The sequence below is a fragment of the Sinocyclocheilus grahami genome, unplaced genomic scaffold, assembly GCF_001515645.1.
Source record: "Sinocyclocheilus grahami isolate Dianchi unplaced genomic scaffold, SAMN03320097.WGS_v1.1 scaffold520.1, whole genome shotgun sequence".
Taxonomy (NCBI): domain Eukaryota; kingdom Metazoa; phylum Chordata; class Actinopteri; order Cypriniformes; family Cyprinidae; genus Sinocyclocheilus; species Sinocyclocheilus grahami.
Window position 1 is genome coordinate 78261 of NW_015505699.1, and position 23068 is coordinate 101328.

The 23068-nt window shown below is 36.2% G+C and overlaps 1 protein-coding gene across 1 annotated transcript in view; it reads right to left on the minus strand.

The window, feature by feature from the left end:
* Positions 1-316: 316 nt before the first annotated feature.
* LOC107554932 (carbohydrate sulfotransferase 8) overlaps positions 317-23068 on the minus strand; it is a 54815-nt gene continuing 32063 nt past the window's right edge. The window contains exons 3-4 of the mRNA XM_016237595.1: positions 5246-5286; positions 317-1632 (exon numbers count right to left, since the gene is read on the minus strand). Of these exons, the coding sequence (XP_016093081.1) occupies positions 553-1632; positions 5246-5286 (1121 nt within the window). The 3' untranslated portion in view covers positions 317-552. The remainder of the gene's footprint in view (positions 1633-5245; positions 5287-23068) is intronic.

Genomic DNA, 23068 nt, shown 5'->3' on the forward strand with positions numbered 1-23068 from the left:
ACTAATATAAATTACATTATGATAACTTTTAGACACTCTTAGTACAGTCTATTCATTCTTGGCAGTCTGAGAAAACAAATCACACACAACAAAGGGACAGTTTGCCCAAAAATGAAAATTCTGACATCATTTACTCACCTTCACAGCAGAAGATATTCTGAAAAATGTATTTTGTTTTTGTCTACCATTGTTTTGGACCATATTGACTTTCGTTGTTTTTACAAAAACAGCTGAAACATTCTTCAAAATAATTTGTTATTTGTTCACACAGGTTTGAAACGACATGAAGAGTGAGTAAATTGTCAATTTTTTATTTTTGGGGCAGATTATCCCATTAAGAGGTTTCTTACTGAATAGAATTGAATATGTTTTGTAAATAACAAGATAAATGCAAGGACCAGCCTGCAGAGATAAGTACATAATGTGAGTAATATTTCACATTGAAATTTGCTATCAAATAAACAATGACATTTGACAGTAATAAAATAACCTCACTAGGACAAAATGTGACCATCAGGCCAACAGAAAGTTCATTAGACTACCGTAAAAGCCTCAGTATAAATCTTTAAACGGTTTGGAGTAGTTGAACATCAGATAGTCCATGTAGTAAAAGTCATACGCCCTTTGTCTCTCCGTCACATTTAGTTGTGCAAAATATCCCCTTGTGATATCCAAAGATGTCCTTTCTGCATTAGGGTTCCTGTCTTTAAAACTAGGGAATGTTAAATTGCTAGGAGCTCCGATACTTCTCAAAAGGAAATTGGCTTCTTCCTCCAGAGTCTCAAATTTCCCAATGAAATCATAGTCCAGCAAGCAGGGGCTGCAAAGATGTCCTACGGGCTCCCAGTGGATGTCCATGCCAACCGGCCGATGCACATCTAACAGATACTGGATGAATTCCTTGAAGGTCACGCCCGCTCCCGTGCGCAAGGCGTACTGCGTCGCATTGCTGCGGTATTTCGATATGATGGGCTTCCCGAACACGGGGTGGTAGTACGAGTTTGGACTTTCGAACTTGTCCCGAAAAGCAGACACTAACCTTTCGAAAGGTTCCCTCAGGAAGAGGACTTTGGTGTAGGTCTTCAGACGACGAATGATGCCATTTTGATCGAACGAGTCAAGACGCTTGAGATGATTCCCATAATGCACCTCGTCATGTTTGATCTCTCCAGTGGAAGAAGCGAGACCTTGAAGCACCATGAGCACCCTCTTCCAGTTGGAGCAGCCCGCCTTGGGCACCTCACAGTAGAGGAGTTTGTGCTTGTCCTCCACAAAGATACGGGACACATGCATGCGGGTTATAGTCTGTTTGGTGGTTCCACTTGTGTATTTGGCACAGACCTCCCTCATCAGCCTCTGACGGGACAGCTGCACCTTAGTCAATCGCTCTGGGTTCTCCTTGATCTGGCCAGGAGGGTCAGCGTTCAGCTGCTGGACAAGCAGGCTGCTCTTAAGGAGGAGTTTACGGTGGCTCTTTGTGACATGGGCAGCAGTGATATCTTTGGGGTTGATTAGAGAGGAACGCTGGACCCATGGGAAGACTGGAAGCTGCACCGGTTGTGCAGGTCTAGGAAAGTTGTCTCCTGTTGGATCAGACTGTCTGTCATTGTCAGGACAATAAGGACACGGTTCCTGTAATTTAGAGAACAAAAGTACTTTTAGCAACAATAATAGTGTTTCTTCAAATTCAGGCACACCCTTGTGAAAAAGAAGTGTGCTCAATTGTATTAAATGTGCACTATAGTAAAAAATGCTGGGTTCTTTTTTTAACCCAAATGCTGGATTCAGCCTGTTGGGTTTTTTTTACCCAGGTGCTGGGTATTTTTTCTGCACACTAAAAAAAATTAGTAATTTTTTTTTTTTTTTTAACCCAAATGCTGGGTTCAGCTTGGTGGGTCATTTTATTGGGTTATTTAAAAAATAATAATTGTACCCATGTGATGGGTAGTTCCAAGCTGCTGCGTCCTTTTTAATGCTGGGTTATTTTTTCTAGCCAACCGCTGGGTTGAGCCTGTCTCCAACGAAACAACCCAGCTGCTGAGTAACAGTCAGATCGCGGGCTTTTTGAGTCCTCTAAAGGAGAAAGCGGTTCTCAGCACCGCCACCGCCGATTTGGTGCACTTCTTCAGTGAAATAAAGGTTTGTATACATTTTATTTCATTTATAAAGTCTTTACTGTGCTGTAAATTATATTATATTACGCTACACAACATAAGGACGAGATGTCAGTCAGATGTGTCAGCAGTGGTCATTTCGCATGATGGAAATGCCTTTTGCCTTGCATAACATTAACTGATTTCCAGACGACGAATGATGCCATTTTGATCGAACGAGTCAAGACGCTTGAGATGATTCCCATAATGCACCTCGTCATGTTTGATCTCTCCAGTGGAAGAAGCGAGACCTTGAAGCACCATGAGCACCCTCTTCCAGTTGGAGCAGCCCGCCTTGGGCACCTCACAGTAGAGGAGTTTGTGCTTGTCCTCCACAAAGATACGGGACACATGCATGCGGGTTATAGTCTGTTTGGTGGTTCCACTTGTGTATTTGGCACAGACCTCCCTCATCAGCCTCTGACGGGACAGCTGCACCTTAGTCAATCGCTCTGGGTTCTCCTTGATCTGGCCAGGAGGGTCAGCGTTCAGCTGCTGGACAAGCAGGCTGCTCTTAAGGAGGAGTTTACGGTGGCTCTTTGTGACATGGGCAGCAGTGATATCTTTGGGGTTGATTAGAGAGGAACGCTGGACCCATGGGAAGACTGGAAGCTGCACCGGTTGTGCAGGTCTAGGAAAGTTGTCTCCTGTTGGATCAGACTGTCTGTCATTGTCAGGACAATAAGGACACGGTTCCTGTAATTTAGAGAACAAAAGTACTTTTAGCAACAATAATAGTGTTTCTTCAAATTCAGGCACACCCTTGTGAAAAAGAAGTGTGCTCAATTGTATTAAATGTGCACTATAGTAAAAAATGCTGGGTTCTTTTTTTAACCCAAATGCTGGATTCAGCCTGTTGGGTTTTTTTTACCCAGGTGCTGGGTATTTTTTCTGCACACTAAAAAAAATTAGTAATTTTTTTTTTTTTTTTAACCCAAATGCTGGGTTCAGCTTGGTGGGTCATTTTATTGGGTTATTTAAAAAATAATAATTGTACCCATGTGATGGGTAGTTCCAAGCTGCTGCGTCCTTTTTAATGCTGGGTTATTTTTTCTAGCCAACCGCTGGGTTGAGCCTGTCTCCAACGAAACAACCCAGCTGCTGAGTAACAGTCAGATCGCGGGCTTTTTGAGTCCTCTAAAGGAGAAAGCGGTTCTCAGCACCGCCACCGCCGATTTGGTGCACTTCTTCAGTGAAATAAAGGTTTGTATACATTTTATTTCATTTATAAAGTCTTTACTGTGCTGTAAATTATATTATATTACGCTACACAACATAAGGACGAGATGTCAGTCAGATGTGTCAGCAGTGGTCATTTCGCATGATGGAAATGCCTTTTGCCTTGCATAACATTAACTGATTTCATTCGATATCATACTGAATTTAATTTAATTTGATGTTAAAATATGTTCTCTAATCTCAGTACTGTTTGTTAATGGGCAGGTTATGGAGTCAGTCACGGCATCTTTTAGCTACGAGTGAAATGCGAGGTTGGGGTCTGAAGTTCGCAGTTCCCCCCGCGAACAGCAGCCCTTCACCGGCTCAGATTTCAGCGACACACCAGCATGAGAATTAGCACTATTTTGGTGAAAAGAGATTACAGAGAACAGTTGAATACACTTAAATTAAAATGCTACTTTAAATGTTACATTTGTTTTCTAAAATGCTTGTTAAACGAGTTTAAATGTATGTAATATCGTAAACTATGTTGTATTCACCCAAACAAATTAAATTTGTCTTATATTTTTTCCATGGGTGTTCTTGCTTAATAATAAATGTTTATCTTTTGATAATTGCTGTTGCCTCTAGTAATTGATTTTTAATTCCCAGCACACTGTAAGTCAGCTAAATAATAATTTTTAAATAGTTGACTTCAATAAAACAACCCAGCATGTTGAGTAAAAACATTTAACCCAACGAGCTGGGTCAAAATAACCCAGCATGTGCTCTGTCCAATATTTACCCTGAGCTGGGTTGTCAAATAACCCAAGTTGGGTTGTTTTTAACCCAGCATTTTTAGAGTGTAGTTTACTTCAAATCCTAAAAGTGTATTTAAAAAAAAAAAGGCCACTTAAATGTACTTGTTTCTTACACTTAAGTGTACTTTTAAAAAGAAAAATAAATGCTCTAAAGAACTCTAAAGTTTATCTTATTGCATATAACATAAATGTAAACTGTATTTTCATTTATCAATATTAATTGCAATTAACATACGGTTAAGTGTTCAAAAACATTACATTAAATTTGCACCTAAATATATTCTTTTAAAGTATTATTTATTTGTGTAATAAGTACTCTAAAGTTTACTACTTTTTCACAGGGGTATTTATGTAACGGGCAGATTTTTATTCAACGTAACTTGGATTTATTCATTCATTCACTCTTTTTAAATAGATTTTTGTTTTGCCCTTGTCCCAGATCTAGACATTTATTCTTAAACTATAAAAAGCCATCATAAAAAATATGAATTTTATTTTGATACTGATCATCTAAACAATGTGAGAAACAATGATAAAGCATTTATTATTTATTGTGTAAAAATTACAACTGTCCCGGGGTTGTTTTCAAAAAGTGTGGATAATAAAAATAAAAATTATTTGTCTGTGTTTATGATACATAAATACTAGCTGGTGAAATTAGTAAGGCATTACCTATTTACCATTACAATTACGTATTTTATTCCAAAGTTAAGAATATCATTTCCACACAGTGTTTTCTCAAATAAAAGCATAATTTGATATGTGGTGGGAATTTATATGACTGAATCTGTATTCTCTGCTGGATATTGTTAGCAGACAAATTAAATAAGCAAATCATTCTAAATTAAATAATTAAGTGAGATTTTGAAAAGTGTATTTTCAGAGAGTTTAATTTCTAAAAGTCCACAGGACTAAAATGTTTAAAAATAAAATATGTCAACACAAAATAACTATTTAATGGGCTCTATAAGGTTGTTGTTGTTTTTTAATAAAGTCTTGTCTCTCCAGTGGCAGCCACCAAGTGGTGCCAGTGCACAGTAATTCCAGCAGCCATAGCACACGCCATGAAGCACTAATGTAAAACCTTGTGATCATTCAGACGAATAGGCTCACCTTTCTTATGGACTGTACTTGGGAGAATATGACCTTTGCACCTGAGGGAAAAGAAAGAGAGCGAATGTTAGGATGACATTTCAGTCTTTTACATTTTTACAACCAGTGTACCATGAAAGTGAACTTCTGGTTCAGGAAATTTCACTGAGCTGCTTACATTCAAAACGCAACCAACGAGAAGTTATAATGAAAGCCTCAGTCTGCCCTAATGTGCTGAAATAAAGAAGCATATGGCTCAGTGAAGTAGTGTCCTTGCTTGTGTTTTCCACCTCTTACATAGACAGAGTTTAGAGAAAGGGCGGGTGGACAGAGGGAGGTTGACTCCTGTGGTCGACTGCTAATGTTTATGTGCCACTGCTTGCAGCAGCTCCAGATGGTCTCCCAGCAGCCTGACAAACATCATCTTGACATCAAAGGTTATTGTGTATGAACAGAAGTGTGTGTCCAAAGATATTCAGAAACATATTCGTTAGTATTCTCCGTTGGAAAAATCTAAAGTCCGAAGTCTATGTCTACTTAATAGGGAACGAAACTGGAAGATGGCCTGAGTCATACTGATTCAGAGACTCTGGCAGAGACGTCTCAATGCTTTGACACTGACCTATGGAAGGGCAGAGAGTAGCATCGATTAGATGCCAAAGCCATGATACTTTTGGTTGATGGATTCATTGCAGGCACCGCTCTGACACGGGTTTGAGAGCTAGACCAGATTATTTACAGGCCAAGAGAAGAGGTTGGGGAGATGCCTGTTTTTGTGAGAGAGGCTTTTTCTACTGTAATCTGTTTGTACATTAAATCAAAACTGAAAACAACCATTTTTTAATAAGCGGGAAGAATGTTTTAACATTCTGAAGAACCTTTTCCCACTATAAAAAAACTTTTGTGCAATGGAAATTCTGTGGATGTTAAAGGTTCTTCATGGAACCATAAATGGCAATAATGAACCTTTATTTGTAAGAGTATATTTGAAGAGTTTGGTTCCAAAACGCTATAAATCCATTTTGATTAATTTGAGTAAAAATGTGTTTTCTTTACCAAGACCACTATTTTCTGTTTCTAACTTTCACATAGCGTCTTTGGGTTATAACAGGGGTTCTCAAACCTCTCCATGAAGTACCCCCAGCACTGCACGTTTTGTATGTCTCCCTATATCTGACACACCCACTTCAGGTCTTGCAGCCTCCACTAATGAGCTGATGAGTTGAATCAGGTGTGATAGATGAGGGAGACATGCAAAATGTGCAGGGCAGGGGGTACTCCAGGACAGGTTTGAGAACCACTGGGTTATAATAACATAAAAAATTCAAATCCAGATTTTGATTTTCAAAGACTTGTAATAAAAACTGATTATTTTTTCCCCAAAATGCAATAAATCCATTGAATCAATATAAAAGTTATTTTTCATATTGAGACGGTTAAAAATACACAACAAAGTAAGTTGATCCACATATGACAGCCTCTGAACTTGGTCAATACTAATCTTATTAATAGCTTACGTTACTTCCCCACCGCAGAAACCACCACAGGTTCATCAATGCCGTCAAAATTATTTTATTTTTTTTAGGGCTGCACGATAAATCGCATGCGATTGTCATGCGCATCTCATCAGTAAAGCCGATTCTGTGATTAGTAGTAAATCTCCATCACGTGCTTTCAGATGGAGCGGCATTTAAAGGGATAGTTCATCCAAAAATGAAAATTCTGTCATTAATTACTCACCCTCATGTCATTTCAAACCCATAAGACCTTCGTTCATCTTCGGAACACAAATTAAGAAAACATGACAGAATAACACAGCGGATATTTATTTATTTTTTGCGTAAAATAAAAAATGGACTTTTCAATAACGACAAGATACAATACTGATTTTGGCAGGAACTCTTTTTTTTTTAAATGGCGTTTATCATGTTTTGGAACCAAACTCTTAATTTTCTTTCGTAAAGCATTTCCTATTGTGAATGATTCATTGGTGCATGTTGTCACAAAGAAAAAAAGGTAACACTTTACAATAAGGTTCATTAGTTAACATCAGTTAACTACTTTAGTTAACATGAACTAAGCATGAACAATACTTCTACAACATTTATTAATCTTTGCTAATGTCAATTTCAACATTTACTAATGCATTATTAAAATCAAAAGTTGTGCTTGCTAACATTAGTTAATGTACTGTGAATTAACATGAACTAACAATGAACGACTGTATTTTCATTAACTAACATTAACAAAGATTATTAAATACTGTAATAAATGTATTGTTTATTGTTCGTTAATGTTAGTTGATACATTAACTAACATCAACTAATGGAACCTTATTGTAAAGTGTTACCGAAAAAAATATATAATTTAGCACCTTTACACAGAAAAACAGTTTTAAAAAAACGAGAAACCGCCCCTTATTCTTTCCCTGAAACTTTTCAGGTTCATGACATTTCAGGGCTCCGGTCTGCAACTACATCTGTCACAAATTGGTCACATGACCAAAAAATAAACATTTTCCAATTGCAATAATGTAAAATTTTGTGTGCGTTAATTTGCAGTTTGGTCACATCGGTGTTTCCTGCACACAACAACATCTGATTTGCTGCTGATTTGCAACCCTTAATAGTTAGTAACATTAGTCTGTTTATTGATTTTGATATTGAAAACGTAATTAAAAATCAATCAATTCCTCATGGCTAAAATCAAGCCCTGACCTGCACTTGGAAATTCATGATGTTACAGAAGTAAAATGGGTTGCTAAGTTTTTGACTGATTCATCAAAAGCCATCATATATTTCCCTATATTTTCATGTATAATGAATGCTAATAAAATCTGTTTAGTGTATGTAATTATAACAGACAAAAACTTGTCTTCACAAAGTTCTGGAAAACAATAAAGTTCATTGCACTGGCGCATAAACCTACAGCTAATCTGATGTGGAAGTTCCCTGTAATGAGGACGCTGTATACTGTAGGTTGTAGTTTCCCATAGATAACTGAGAGTATGAATTTCAAAGAGAATTTGCAAAATATTCATGGTGTTTCTTTTCTTTTATTCATAAATTCATAGAATCCTGCTGGTGAGCCGGTTTTATCCAGCACAATTTGTGTCATAATGCATTATACTTAATCTGGCGGCAATACTGTGTGCTGTGGTACGCTAGTGTATACGAGCATAAGGATCACCACATACCGTTGCCCCTTTAATCTAGCAAACTGTGCATAATTTGTGTCATGTAACCAAACCTATTCATGCCTATAACTGAGACATGCACATAAGAATCGTTTTTATGCTGTTTTTTGCATGTCAAAAATACATTTTCCCCACTGCAGATAAAAATAAATATTATTCAAGTCTAAAAATATGGTGAATCACCCATCTATAAACACATGTCAATTATTTGGCTAAAAATCCATCATGAATTATTAAATGAACCATTTTTCCCAAAACAATGTGGGTCGGGGTAAGTTGTGCCAGTGGTGTGGTTTATGAAAATGCAAATAATGTGCAACAAAAAGTGATCAAAATAGGTTTGTGCATTAATTCATTTAAATGTTTTTTTTACTTGAAATGTAAATTGTATTAAGACTTCCCAATGATTAATTCTTTGAAAAGTCATATTTCTAAAGCCCTGTTCAAAGGTGGGGTAAACGATTTCTGGTAGCCAATGTTGACATTTGAAATCACCAAAACAAACACGCCACAACTCCAAAAAGCCCCTATATTGATAGCTCCGCCCCACACATACGCACGCAACCCAGGCAACGATTATTTCTGTGAAACAAAGCAAAACCAATGTAACAACGTGTCTACACCGGACGCGGCGCGACAAAATACTATGGAACTCATTATAATCAGTGATGCTGTCTACACCATAGATATACAGTATATACTGTACATATCTATTGTCTATCTATTGTCTACACTGGATGCAGCGCGGCATGACACGACAAATCGCCGACAGAAAACTGCTGCTGCGTTCTATTTATGACGTATTGATTTTCAACGGTCGCTTTGTCGCGTCCAGTGTACTAGACAGACTTTAGCTGTTATGGTGTAAGTCACCTATCGAGAAGAAACAAAGCAACCTCGGCATCCGATCACAGGCCCTCCGCTCCTTGAGTTCTCTCCAGCGCTGGAAAGCTTAACCCGATATTTACACGGGTCCTACTTCTTGCCTTAAGCCTTCTTTTGTTCCGCAGACGTTTTCCTCTTTTGTTTTTTATCCGCCATCTCTATCTCGGCTCATGTCCATCCTGTGGACTGAACTCTCTCTCCTCCACATCATGAGTAGACACGCCCCTTACTGCTGATTGGCTACAAGTTTGTTTTGCTACTTGACCCGAATCAGTTTTCTAAAGCGTTTTTGAAAAATCGCTTACCCCACCTTTAATAGATGTTTGGAATTTCTGTTGATTGCAGACATCTCATTTAACTTAAGTAAAAAGTGGCACAACTTATTATTCCTCAATTCTGAGCACTTGCAAATGAACCTGCTACAATTCAGAGGTCTCAAAGTTCTATTGTAAAGTTATAAAATGAATATCAAGCAGCACAGAATGAAAGATAAGATGAAAATATAGTATGCACTTGCACAGATGCACAGACTTGGGAGATAGGGAGAAATAGGGAGAAAACATGACAGAATAACACGGCGGATATCACATTTTGCGCAAAATTAAAAATGGACTTTTCAATACCGACCAGATACAATACTAATTTTGGTGGAAACTCTTTTTTTTTTTAAATGGCGTTGACCCAACTGCAAGCAATTCTCCCACGCTCTATGGGTCTGCAAGATCTCTCACTTGAGTGGGAGGAGGTGAGACAGGGAGGAAAGTCGAAGGCAGGAGAGATTGTGTGAAAGATAACAGACGATCCCTGTAAACAGCTAAAGACTTTGCCACTGTGCATCTCCCTCCTGCTGCCACCGGCAGATCACTCAGGTCTATTAGATCAGAGTCTTGTCAGAGACGGCCGACATGAGGCGAAGCAGGAGAGCGACGCTGCTGCACGGTGGGAGCTGGCAGTAATGGAGCACTGCAGACAGCCTCGCTCCCGATGACTTCACAGCTTATGAATAACTCAAATCCCAAGAAGAGAGCAGGAACACAGAACGAGGGACGCTCACTGGTTCCACCACCGTCTGATCTTTTAGAACACTCTAGTACACACATGTCCTTACCCAAGTTATATTTTAATAAAAGAAACTGAAGAAAGTGCGTTGAGGGCCGTTGTAACACGCTACTTGTAATGTGAGCAAATTACTTTTTGGAGACTGTGATTTTAATGGTAAAAGACTGTAAAATGCTACAGTAAAAATCTATTACTTGGTTAACGGTAAGTTCCCCTACTATATATGGTGAAAAACTGTATTGGACATTACATGTAATTGTATGGTAATATACAGTTTTTGAAAGGGAAAAAGAACGTATAATTTACAGTGAAAAAAACGTGAATTGACATTCCCAGAATTCCCTGCGTTACATTTCACATTTTATGTTTTTTCTAGTACTGCCAAATGATTAATCGCATCCAAAATGAAAGTTTTTGTTTATATAATATATGTGTGTATTGTGTATATTTATTATGAATATATAAATACACACACATACAGCATATATTTAGAAAATATTTACATGTATATATTTATATTCATATAATTTATATAATATATAAATATATTTAATATATAAACTTAACATATTTTTCTTAAATATATACATGCATGTGCGTGTATTTATATATACATAATAAATATACACAGTACACACACATATATTACGTAAACAAAAACGTTTATTTTGGATGCGATTAATCATGATTAATCGTTTGACAGCACTAGTTTTTTAGTTGAAATAACTTTAGTTTTTTCTTATCAGTTGTGTTCATTAGGGTTGTATATTACATCTAATTATGTTAAATAAATGTTTATTGCATTATTTCAGTTTCATTTGTGTTACCATGATGGTGTTTACTGTTTGTGTGAATGACACATGTGCACCTCCTATATACAGTATCTCACAGAAGTGAGTACACCCCTCACATTTTTGTAAATATTTTATTATATCTTTTCATGTGACAACACTGAAGAAATTACACTTTGTTACAATGTAAATTATTGAGTGTACAGCTTGTATAACAGTGTAAATTTGCTGTCCCCTCAAAATAACTCAACACACAGCCATTAATGTCTAAACCGCTGGTATTTTTCCTTCTCAGCTTGTAGAAAAGCTGTTTGTGATGAGCTTTGCTTCATCATGTGACTTTCTCATCACCACCTGCTTTTGGTGGTTATCAGAGTATTACAAGCAGATTTCAGTACTTCAATAAGTTGGTATATTAGCATTATATAAGTTAATTAAATACTGTTTTAAATGTAAATGTAGGTTCAATCTGTAAAACCTAAAACATTTTTACCGTATTTTTACGGTAAAATCTGGCAACCACAGCTGCCAGTTTTTTACCATACATTTTTTACAGAATTATTTTTACAGTGTGTACAGTGACGTTCTTTCTAGAAAAATTTAGAAATGTTTAAAATCTAGAAATGTTTGAATATTTGGTGTCATTTTGCACTTCAATTTCTGTCTCATCAATTAAAATGTTTTTGATTACTAAAATTAGATTACATTTTAGTTTTAGTTAGTTTTCCATTTTATTTTAGTTTTACTAACTAAACAGAATAAAATGAATAATTATGACAAAATTTCAAGGAAGATTTTTTTTAGAACAAAACAAATCATAAAAATAGTAATCTGACAAAGTAATAATGTAGTCTTACAAAAAACTAGTATGTTAACTATATTAGAAAAATGTATTCACAAATGTTCAATGCAAATGTAATGCAAAACCAGTGTTTAGTATTAGCTGTATAATACTATAGCATGTATTATTTTTTACATTTATATATATATATATATATATATATTAAGTTTTTATTTTACATTTTATTTAATGTTTTAGTGATTTTGTTAGGTGCATAGTTTTTTTTCTGTTTATTTTTCAGTAACTTTAGTTACTAAACTAAAACATTTGCAACATTTCTAATTTTCGTATACATTTTTAATATTTATATATAGATTACTGTGTATCTTATTTAACCTTTATTTCAATTAAGGAAAACACTTTTTAATAGTTAATTAACAATAAGAACTCCTAACATTTCATAAAATGTAAAATAATGAGAAGTGCTATAAAATAACATTACTTTTAAAGGTAACATATCCCAACACTAGAAGCAGCTAACCATCGTATGAAACAAAATACCCTCTTGTTGTGTTCTTTTATGCCACATGCAATTGATATGCATTAAGATACTCCTTCACTGATGCTTGAGTGCAGCTGTATACATATAAAGTTATACAACAGACATCTGAAAAGGCAGAGAACAACAAAAGCAAGCAGAGTTCCTGTCACATCTAATGCAAGAGCTCTTTGTTTACCACAGTGCAGCTTTCCACAAAATCAAATCAATATGTCATAAACATGGCAACAGTAACTGGCAGGATGAGATGCTACTTATTTGACAGAGACAGAGAAGTGCGGTTTACGCTCAAATAGCAGCCAAGGGGTCAGTTTGGCTGGTTAGCATAGTCCAGTTAGTCCCTGCAAATAAACAGTCCACAAAATAAAATTGCAAACAAAGTGTCAACACTACTGACACTTTATCATTATATACCTTACTTTCTAGACACTAATACACTGGACTGTTGTTTAGCAATTGGAGGGCAGAGAGGTATCATGTGTCCAACCACTGAGACCAATAATGAGGCTAAATTTAGCGGTACAGTACGCAGCTGTCAACTTCTTCACTTGCACACTGTACAGTATGTTAGAGCTGTGGTGACCTAATATATGTGGTTTTCTAATATTAGTCCTCTTCATAAGACTTAATGCACTGTGAAAATCTCCCATCATTTTCACACAACTGATTCATGTGCCTGTCTAACCTTGTTATACTCCAGCAACAACTAAATCAGGAAGACTTTAGTGTATTGCCATATATGATGGTAAGCCAATTGATGCATTAGAGATGAGTTCAATTCACCTTGAAATACAAGCTCATGTCGAGGCCATATGGGATGCTAAGCTATATTAGCAAAGATGTAGCAAGAAAACGTCTCGGTTACGTATGTAACCCTCGTTCCCTGAAGGAGGGAACGGAGACGTCACGTCGGAGGACCGACGAAATTGGGATCTCGCTTAGAGGGACCAATCTACTTCGAGTGTAAACTAAACGAGCCAATGCACATTGGCATGCGATTATTGCATCCAGCTGCTGCTGATCACAGCGTGAGTATAAGTAGGCAGCAGGTGCAGCGCATATTCAGGTTTTCGCTGAGGAGCCGAGCCGGTGACCCGGCCGCTCAGCGGTGGTACAGGAGCTGTGGCGACGGGACGTGATGTCTCCGTTCCCTCCTTCAGGGAACGAGGGTTACATACGTAACCGAGACGTTCCCTTTCAGTCAGTCACTCTCGACGTCACGTTATATCAGTAATAAAGGCAAGATGTGTTTATAAGAATGAAAAAAGGCTGCAGGTACGTGTCCGTATGCATGTTAAGATGTATTTGCCAGATAGCGAGTGGGCGTATAAGTGTGTATCTGTGTCTTTCAAATAGCTTTAAAACTCAGAACTAAGTAGAAGAATTTCACCTTGCTTTGGAAGTGTTTGTTTCCTGGCTGCAGGGATATGAATCGAAAAGTTAGTAATAATACATAAAAAGTTATCACCTTTAATGTTGCAGGTTGAAAACTTAAACTATACTCTCTATTTCAACATTTATGCTTTTTAACAAAGAAAAATATTTTGACTTGTAACTCAAAAAAATTTGTTTTTATTAATACATTTAAATCAGAATGTCAATTAAAGCATAAATGTGAATCTTTTATTTTTGTAAAGCACTTATACTCCCATTCAATAGTTTGGGGTAAGTAAGTTTTTTTAAATGCTTTTTGAAAGTCTTTTATGTTCACCAATGCTGCATTTATTTGATTAAAAATGCAGGGGGAAAAAAACTGTAATACTGTGAAATTTTATTACAATTTAAAATAACTGTTTTAAATGTGTTCATGGAAAGTTTTCAGTCTTCAGTGTCACAAGATCCTTCAGAAATAATTTTAATATGATGTTTTGTTGCTCAAGAAACATTTATTTTTATTATCAATACGTTAAAAAGCACTGCATTTATTTACATTTATTTTGTAACAATGTAAAAGTCTTTACTGTCACTTTTGATCAATTTAAAACATCCTTGCTGAATAAAAGTATTCATTCCTTTCGGAATAAAAATGTACTGACTCCAAAATATACAGCAGTGTATATATCTTTCCAGACAGATTTTAAATACATTTTAAATTAATTAAAAAAATTAATAAAGTTATAATGGAAAATAAAGAAAATACTTAAAGGGATAGTTCACCCAAAAAAGAAAATTCTGTAATTAATTACTCACCCTCATGTTGTTCCAAACACGTAAGACCTTCCTTCATCTTCAGAACACAAATGAAGAATACTTTTTGTGCGCAAAGGAAACAAAAATGTCTTTCAATAATTCAACAATTTCTTCTATTCCATGTCAGTTTTCAACACGTGGTACTCTCATGAATGCGAGAGTTTTCTTTGTTTTCAAGAGTTTTCTTTTATCTTTGTGTATTCTCGTAGCTTCATAAAATTACGGTTGAACCACTGATGTCACATGGACTATTTTAACGATGCCCTTACTACCTTTCTGGGTCTTGAATGTGGTAGTTGCATTGCTGTCTATGCAGGGTCAGAAAGCTCTATGATTTTATCAAAAATATCTTAATTTGTGTTCCGAAGATGAAGGAAGGTCTTACGGAGGTCTTTGGAACGACTTGAGGGTGAGTAATTAATTACAGAATTTTTTTATTTTTGGGTGAACTAGCTCTTTAATACTTCCATGAGTTTCTTTGTTAATATGAAGTGTCATGGATATCTGTCTGAAAAATCTTCAGGCAAGTGTCTGGAACGGACACTTCAAGTTGATCGTTTATGGAACTCTAAAGTGCATAAAGGATCACAACAATGTCTTTCTCTCTTTCTCTCACTATCTGAACGGATTGTGACATTCAATCGGACCATCCACACATCAATATTTATACCTGACAGTCACAGGAAGAGTAAACACCTTTAGCTGCCACCGTCAAGAAGGGGGCAAATGAATGAACTGCGTGAGAGGGAGGGAAAATGAGCAAATCGCAGTGAAATGGAGGGATTTAGTGAGTGATGGGATGATAGATTTTGTGATTGATTGGACAGAGGAATGGTTAGATGGCTATAAGGATGGATGACCTGATGGATATGGTTGTTAAGAATGTAGTTTGCAATTTGTGTCTGGCCATTTCCTGCTCAAATCCGGCCCATTTCCAGTCAAGTGTCCTTCTGCCGTCTGATGAACATGATGCCGACTCTACATCCAATTATCGTCCCACAGTGACACACACACACACACTCTCACACGTTTATTTACAAATAGCCTCCTTTTTCAATATATGCACTCTTTTCATCGAAGCTGTTGTCCTTGACTAACCCGGACATTTTGGAAATGTGTAAAGAGACTCATTTATTGTAAGCTATTTACTTGTTTACTCCTGTTGTGTACCAGCAGGCCCCCTGGTGGCACAGCCGTCTGTTGTTAGATGCTGTGCTGTGTGTGTGTGTGTGTGTGTGTGTGTGTGTGTGTGTGTGTGTGTATGTGTGTGTGATATCTGGCTCTCTCTGCATGAGTCTGCACTCTCTCCAGAACTTCATTAGCTTGATTAACATTCATGTCCCACCTTCCTTCACCTCATGCTGTCAGCCACAGACTTCTCAACTAACTTACACACCCCCTAGACCTGAGCACTGGGAGTTTGTCTTGACATTGGTACTATCTAACCTGTGGTTTTCGAATCCTTAACAGGCAGGCAAAGCTGAAAGTTTATTGTATCCTTCATGACATTGAATCTGTCTCTGACTCAACTTGCAGTTTTCACCAACACTGTTTTATCACCTTCAGCCCTCCCCATGACCTTTCCTGACCATTTTGTCTTCTTGTTTCTTCCAACAGGGTGACTACAGTGAGAAGCTCACTCGCTGCAATATTTTATTTACCAGGCTGTGCATTATTTACACTCAAATTTGTTTATGAACAACAGCTGTAGGGTTATAGGCCATATCCTTACTCGTATTACTTTTTCCATAAAATATCCCCTTTTTATTTACACTAATGAGGCCACTTGATATAAAACTACTTTCCCCACATTTTCAATTGTATACATTCTCCTGGTGACTTCCATTAATTTGTTATCTGCATCCAGAACACATACAGCATGTATTATTCACAGTAGAGTCACATGAAGGAGGAGCCAATCGGCACACTGAAACACAACAGGAATTCTGCTGGAGTCGAGACCTCCAAGACCAGCATACAGACCATGACCCCGACTGAGATCTGTGTACAAAATAAATCCACATCTCCAACAGAAAAGGTATTGTGCTGTATGTGAAAAATGTTCCAAATAACACAAAAATTAAACATGGAACTAGTAAAATAAATAATTAATAATATTTTTTTTTTTAACATTTAGGCAAATGAACGATTTTTTCATTTGAAAACTGGATGGTCAGTATGTACGATCATAACTGAGTCCTTTAAAATCCAATACACATCAACCTCCACATAAAACCCCTAGCTTTTGATTTTATGAGTCTTGAGATCTACAATTGTTCCCAGAGGATGACATCTCCGCACCACCTTTTGTTTGCATGGATCAATTTTAATAAGTAATGAAAATGGATTATTCCATGATTGAAATCCACATCGCGTCACAAATAAGATGAGACTGAAGACTACTCTTGGCCAGGGTGAGAGAACTGAACATTTCTATGGCTGAGAAAGGGGCTGGTTTCCACTGACCTTGAGGCGTTTCATAAGGAAACAGTGAAATCTGGGCTGCAGCATTGCAAAGCTATTCTATATTAAAGCCAAAATCCTTTGCCTTCCCAATAAATGTCATAGCAGTAAAATGAAATCTTAACTTCCCTCTCTCTCTTGTAATGATATTGCACAGGATATTGCTGCATGCAGAGACAGGAGGATTATTGTGTAGCGAGGTCTGCCGAGGATGTTTGCTGTGAATCACAGCGAGCTGAATATCAAGGGTCCAAAGTTCTTGTTTTCCCAAAACATAAGACCAAAATAATGTAGACCTGAAAAATCTCCTGTCAAACACACTTGTCTGAAAAACAAACAATAGCATCTGTTACTGTCCTTCGAAGACTATTGGGAAACCTTAATGCTGCAAAAAAAGAATCAATGAGCGAAGAAATACAATTTTTTTTTAGATTATTCAATCTTTTTTCAATCGTTAATAAAAATAAGCATTAAAATTATACACAGCAAAATGTATTGCTGTGGACTGCAGAACAATATGGAAATAAATCAAACAATATATTGATCATTTGTATCTTTTTTTTCAATGCTTTACTCATCTATTACATAATGTATTGTCTTAAAATATATTCATTTGGGTTTTATAATCAGCAAATATTAACATATGTGATTCATTTGATTAACTAATCAGCATATAATTTTTAATCAGCTGCCAGACCTAATATAATAGTTTTACATTTGCCAGTTTTTCAATAGAAGTCTGATTCAGCATCTAAAACCAGTTCAGTGCAAGGTCAATCCAACTTGGGTCCTTATTCATTTATGTTTTTTACAGTTAATTAAGACCTTGCAAGATTGATCCAAATGGGGTATTAGATTATGGCACAAAAAACTGAATAGACACTGGGAAGAGATGTAATAGAGTGAAATCTTTACGCAGTAAATGAAGCCTTTAGTTTGGCTGTAACAGACCTATTCAGCGGGGCGCAATTCAATCTGTGCATTTAAGCAGAACTTTGCTGACAACACTGCTACCAACTGCTGACCGGTCATATATAATTTGGTTTTAGGCAACACTTTATGTATCTTTATCATTTCGAAGCCCTCATGATATGTACTAACTGGAAATATGGAAAATGTCTGCCTAAACATCCTACCTAAACATAAAAATGTGCAGCTGCAGGATTTATTTCTGTTCTAAAAGATCTCTCCTTTATTCATGTAAAAAAAAAAGAAAAAAAAGATTTTGAGGAAAAACAGTAAGTGATCTAAGAAGAAATCATAGTCAGAAAGCCATAATAATTGGGAATCATCTGCGTCTTTAGATGAATATTAAATATTTCAAACAGAAAGAGAGATGCTAGTTGTCAAACATCAGTATTGTAGAAAAGTGAGAGAGATGAAGTCGTAACCCAACACTAATAATCTGCCTACTGTTGTCCTCACAGAGACACTCTTCATAAATCAGGCATCTGTCTTATGACACTGTCTCATAAAACACCCTCGCTGTACATATGCATGTGTGTGAATTCGGCCTTCGGCTTGGAGTGTGAGTTTATGATATTAGTAAAAATGATTTATGTGTTAAACGAGAGTATTTTAAGGAGGAGCAGCCCATTTTAAATGATTAAATTAACCTCATTTTTAGAGTTTAGGGGAATTCAGTAATGTCGATGTCAGGGTGTGTTCAAGCTGTAAATAGCATATTTAACTGACAAAACAGATTTAAATCACAGACTTAACTGATCGTTAAAAGATCCTTTTTTAGCACAAGTCTATAGGCTACTGTACATAATTTTACTTTACACATACATAGTTTAATACATGTTACGCTGGATGTAGTGCAATATAGGCTATGACAGTTTGATATGTTATAGAAAATATCTGAACAACATAAAGATCATCACCCAAAAGGTATCAAAATGATAATAGTGTGTTTCCATCCATCGAATGTTGGCAGATCTTCACAAAAAGCCTATAAATACATAAAAGTGATGCATCATGACACATCCTTCATTAATTTATTAAAGAAAGTTATATAACACCCATTCACACCTTTTGCATAATTGAGAACTTTTTGAAAACTGAAAAGCAATGAAATAAGCACCAACATTTTGTGGCCATTTTATGACAAGATTGCATCAATATAATAACAAATTCGACATAAAACAAACAACCAAAAAAAGATACCTGACCTCATATAATGTTAAAAAAGTGCACAAATGCATAAATTCAGATGGGGGAAAATACTTTTTCGCCACGTATTTATTTTCACATTTATTCAAGTTTTTAAAGTTTACCCAAGTTTAAATCTATTGTATTATTTAACACTAATTTAAGAGATTTTTTTTTTAAATCACATCCTAGGTGTCGAATGGTAAGACTTGTCCTTATTCTTTTACATCAGCTGATCGGGTTATGACAGAATATTATTTTGTGCTTCATTAGAATTGTTCGTGAGACATTTTTAAAGGAACAGTTCACACAAAAATGAAAATTTGCTTAAAAATGTGCCCTCAGGCCAGCCAAGATGTAAATGTTTGTTTTTAACTTCAAACTGTTGCTTCCAGCTAAAATACAAGTCGTCTATCAATAATATTGCTTTCTCTAGTGAAAAAGTCATCTAGTCTGAATCAGAAGGGAAATATGCACATATCAACCACTTTCGACAAGTGAAAACAGTCCTAAACAAATACATTGATGGATTTTGATGAACAGGAGATGGACTTTTTCACTGGAGTTATTGGTGTAACAAACATGAAGAATATCATTTTGCAAGATGTTAATTGATTGACTGGAGTCGTGTGGATTATTGTGATGTTTTTATCAGCTGTTTGGACTCTCATTCTGACGGCACCCATTCAAACATTTCAGGCTACAGTTCACTACTGGCCATTTTTTGAAGTTGTCATGTGGTATCGTAAAACAGGATGAAGTCATCTGCACCTGACTTTTGCTGAACTGACGCACTGGTCACTCTGATTGGAAATGAAATGGGGATGCCACCGATTTCAGAAATAGCTTGACCTCTGACTGTCGCCTCTGTAACCCGAGGCCTTGAGCAGATCTCAGCTGAAATTCAGAGCACATGCTGCCCACACAAGGATTAGAAATCCTGAGGGAATGAACGACAATGAATTCCCAATAAGGGGATAGAGAGAAAAGAGAATGGAGGAAGGCTGAACACATCCTGCTGGACTCAAGGGGACCGAAAGGACGAATCATGCATAAAATAGCCGCAGCGCAAGCAGAGAACAATTTGATTGTTACATCACATTATTACATATTCAATATTATGAAATCCTGAGTCTGAGACATCATGCAGTAATCTTTGAAAGAACAAAAAAAAATCTAAATTTAAAAATAAAATATATATAATTTAGACAGACGGAAAGTTTTTAAAATCATGCTTCTTGTTCTTTAATGATTTTGGCAGATACATCATCAGAAGCATGATTATTTTTCACCTCTCTCGTTGTCTGAATAAAGCAGTGATATTCATCTATCACAGCAATCTCCAGCTCCATTGTGGGGCAGCTGTTTTCCTAGCAACGGCTGAAACAGGGTCTACACTTGGATGGGTGAAAATAATTAAGTGCTTGTCACAAGAAAGTGGGTTGTGGCATACCAGTCTAACACTGGGCCTACAGTAAATTAAATCTGGAAATGCCAAGTATCCAATTTCTTACTGTTGCCATTATGGTCACCCACCCATATCCATTTATCAATTTTACCCGGCGACGCCTCATTGCTGTACATCACACCACCGTCTGCTAGGAATCTGTAAACAGCTTCAGTGCACAAACTTCTCATAGGGAGATGGACTGTGCAGCTCTGAACACAGGGGGATAGACTCAGACACGCGGAGACACAAACACAAATGCACTTGCGCATGGACAAACACAAATATACGCACCCATGCACATGAACAGACATGAACACTGTATGAAACTGAACATCTGCAACACAGCAGCCTCTGTTTAATGTATGTTTCCACATGTGACAAAAAGACGCATTATTCCCTTCCCACTGTATAAAAAAATCTGTATTTTTGTCCTGTATCACTAGACTAAAACCAAACAACCTTAAAACAAGATATATTTACTTGAGAAGCAAAACTGCACAGGATATATTCTTGTTTGCAGAGTATTCATTTGCATCAGGTTATGACTTATTACATTGTCAAAATGTCTTCTTTTAAGTATAAATATTAAATCATAAATCTTCTTAAGATACAAAATATACAAGGTAAGAATATATCTTTAAGTTACTCCAATGGCAAAATTTCTTCTTTTAATCATAAACCTTATTTATTTATCACATATAATTTAAAATGTGTTTTTGAAAGAAGTCTCTTATGCTTATCAAGGCTGCATTTCTTTGATCAAAAATACAGTAAAACTGTAATATTGTGACATCTTGTCTTTAATATATTAAAATGTAATTTATTTCTGTGATGCAAAGCTGTATTTTCAGCATCATTACTCCAGTCTTCAGTCTCACATAATCTTTCAGAAATCATTCTAATGCTGATTTGATGTTCAAGAAACATTTCTTACTATTCTAAACAGTTGTGCTGCTTAATGTTTTTGAGGAGAATGTGATAACTTTTTTTCAGGATTGACCCCAAAATTTTGAACAGAAGTGTATATTCTCTGAAAACAAGCTAAAATTCTATTTGCAGTGCAAAAGTACAGCATTAGGGGTTATATTCTTTAAATAAAAAAAGTCTGAGATATTAGCAAAAGTGTGAAATGCGACTTTATGTTATAATGCAGTTAAGGAGACAGAGAGAGCTGACTGCTTTATGAATCTTTTTACTGTAATGCATATCTATAAGATGGCATGATTACAGATTAAAAGGTTGAGATATATCACATTTATGAGTCTTTGTACTGTCACTGAACTGAAATTCTAGCTGGGCTAACAATGAAATTCAGACCAGGCCATTGCTTTATAGCTCCAATGAATCTGGCATAAATATAAATTTTTTAAAAATCATGACCTTTCAGAGCTATTTTAAGAGTTTAAAGTGGCAAAGACAGCCATTTAGAGGCATCTTCAAAATTCTTTCAGGAAGATATGACAGAGTCCTTTGCTTTCTTCTTAAAATTATTTCCCTTCATTTAGTGAGACAAGACAAGTGATGTGCAGGGATGCTGCTTTCATCTAATTAGAGTAACGACCATTAGTTAGTGAAAAATGACACCAAATTGTCACAACTATTTGAAAGTTTACTATCTTATTTGAAAGATTACAGTCTTTAGGGAGTCAGAAGCCTCAATAATGATGTGGGGGGAAAATATGTATTGGTCACGTGTTTACCATCAAATGAGAGCATTCATATCTTTTTTCTTCTTCAATTTAATTAGTGAAATCATTGACTGCAACAGTCTTCTGCTGGATCCATTTATCCACAGTAATTTAAAATATGACATTTAGCTGACATTTATTTCTGGCTGCTGAGTCTTAAGCGAGTCTGCATGCAACAAATTAATTAACGGTAGGGGACAATATGACAGGATTTCACACATTTAGAATACATGTTGAATTTTCAGTGAGTTGTCAGTGACTACGTTTACATGGACATCAGTAATCTAACTTTTTACCTTATTCTAAATAAGCCAACATTATGATTATGGTGTTTACATGAGTTGGTTTTAGAATATTCCTTTCATGTTCCCGTTTTACATGTTATAGTTCATAGTTCGATTAATGGCACACGTCATTACGTCCCACGTGACATCATCCGACGTCCCCTCCGTAATTTCACATATAAACATATAGTTCGTCTTCATGATGATGCCATGTACAGAGTTTTGGGTGTTTCATTTGTAATTTTATGAAAGCTTCAAGTGCAGTTAATTATTTTTACGTGCATACAGACGATGGCGGTGTTGAAGCTCTTTATTTGCCGTCAAACGGTTGACCACTGTTGTGT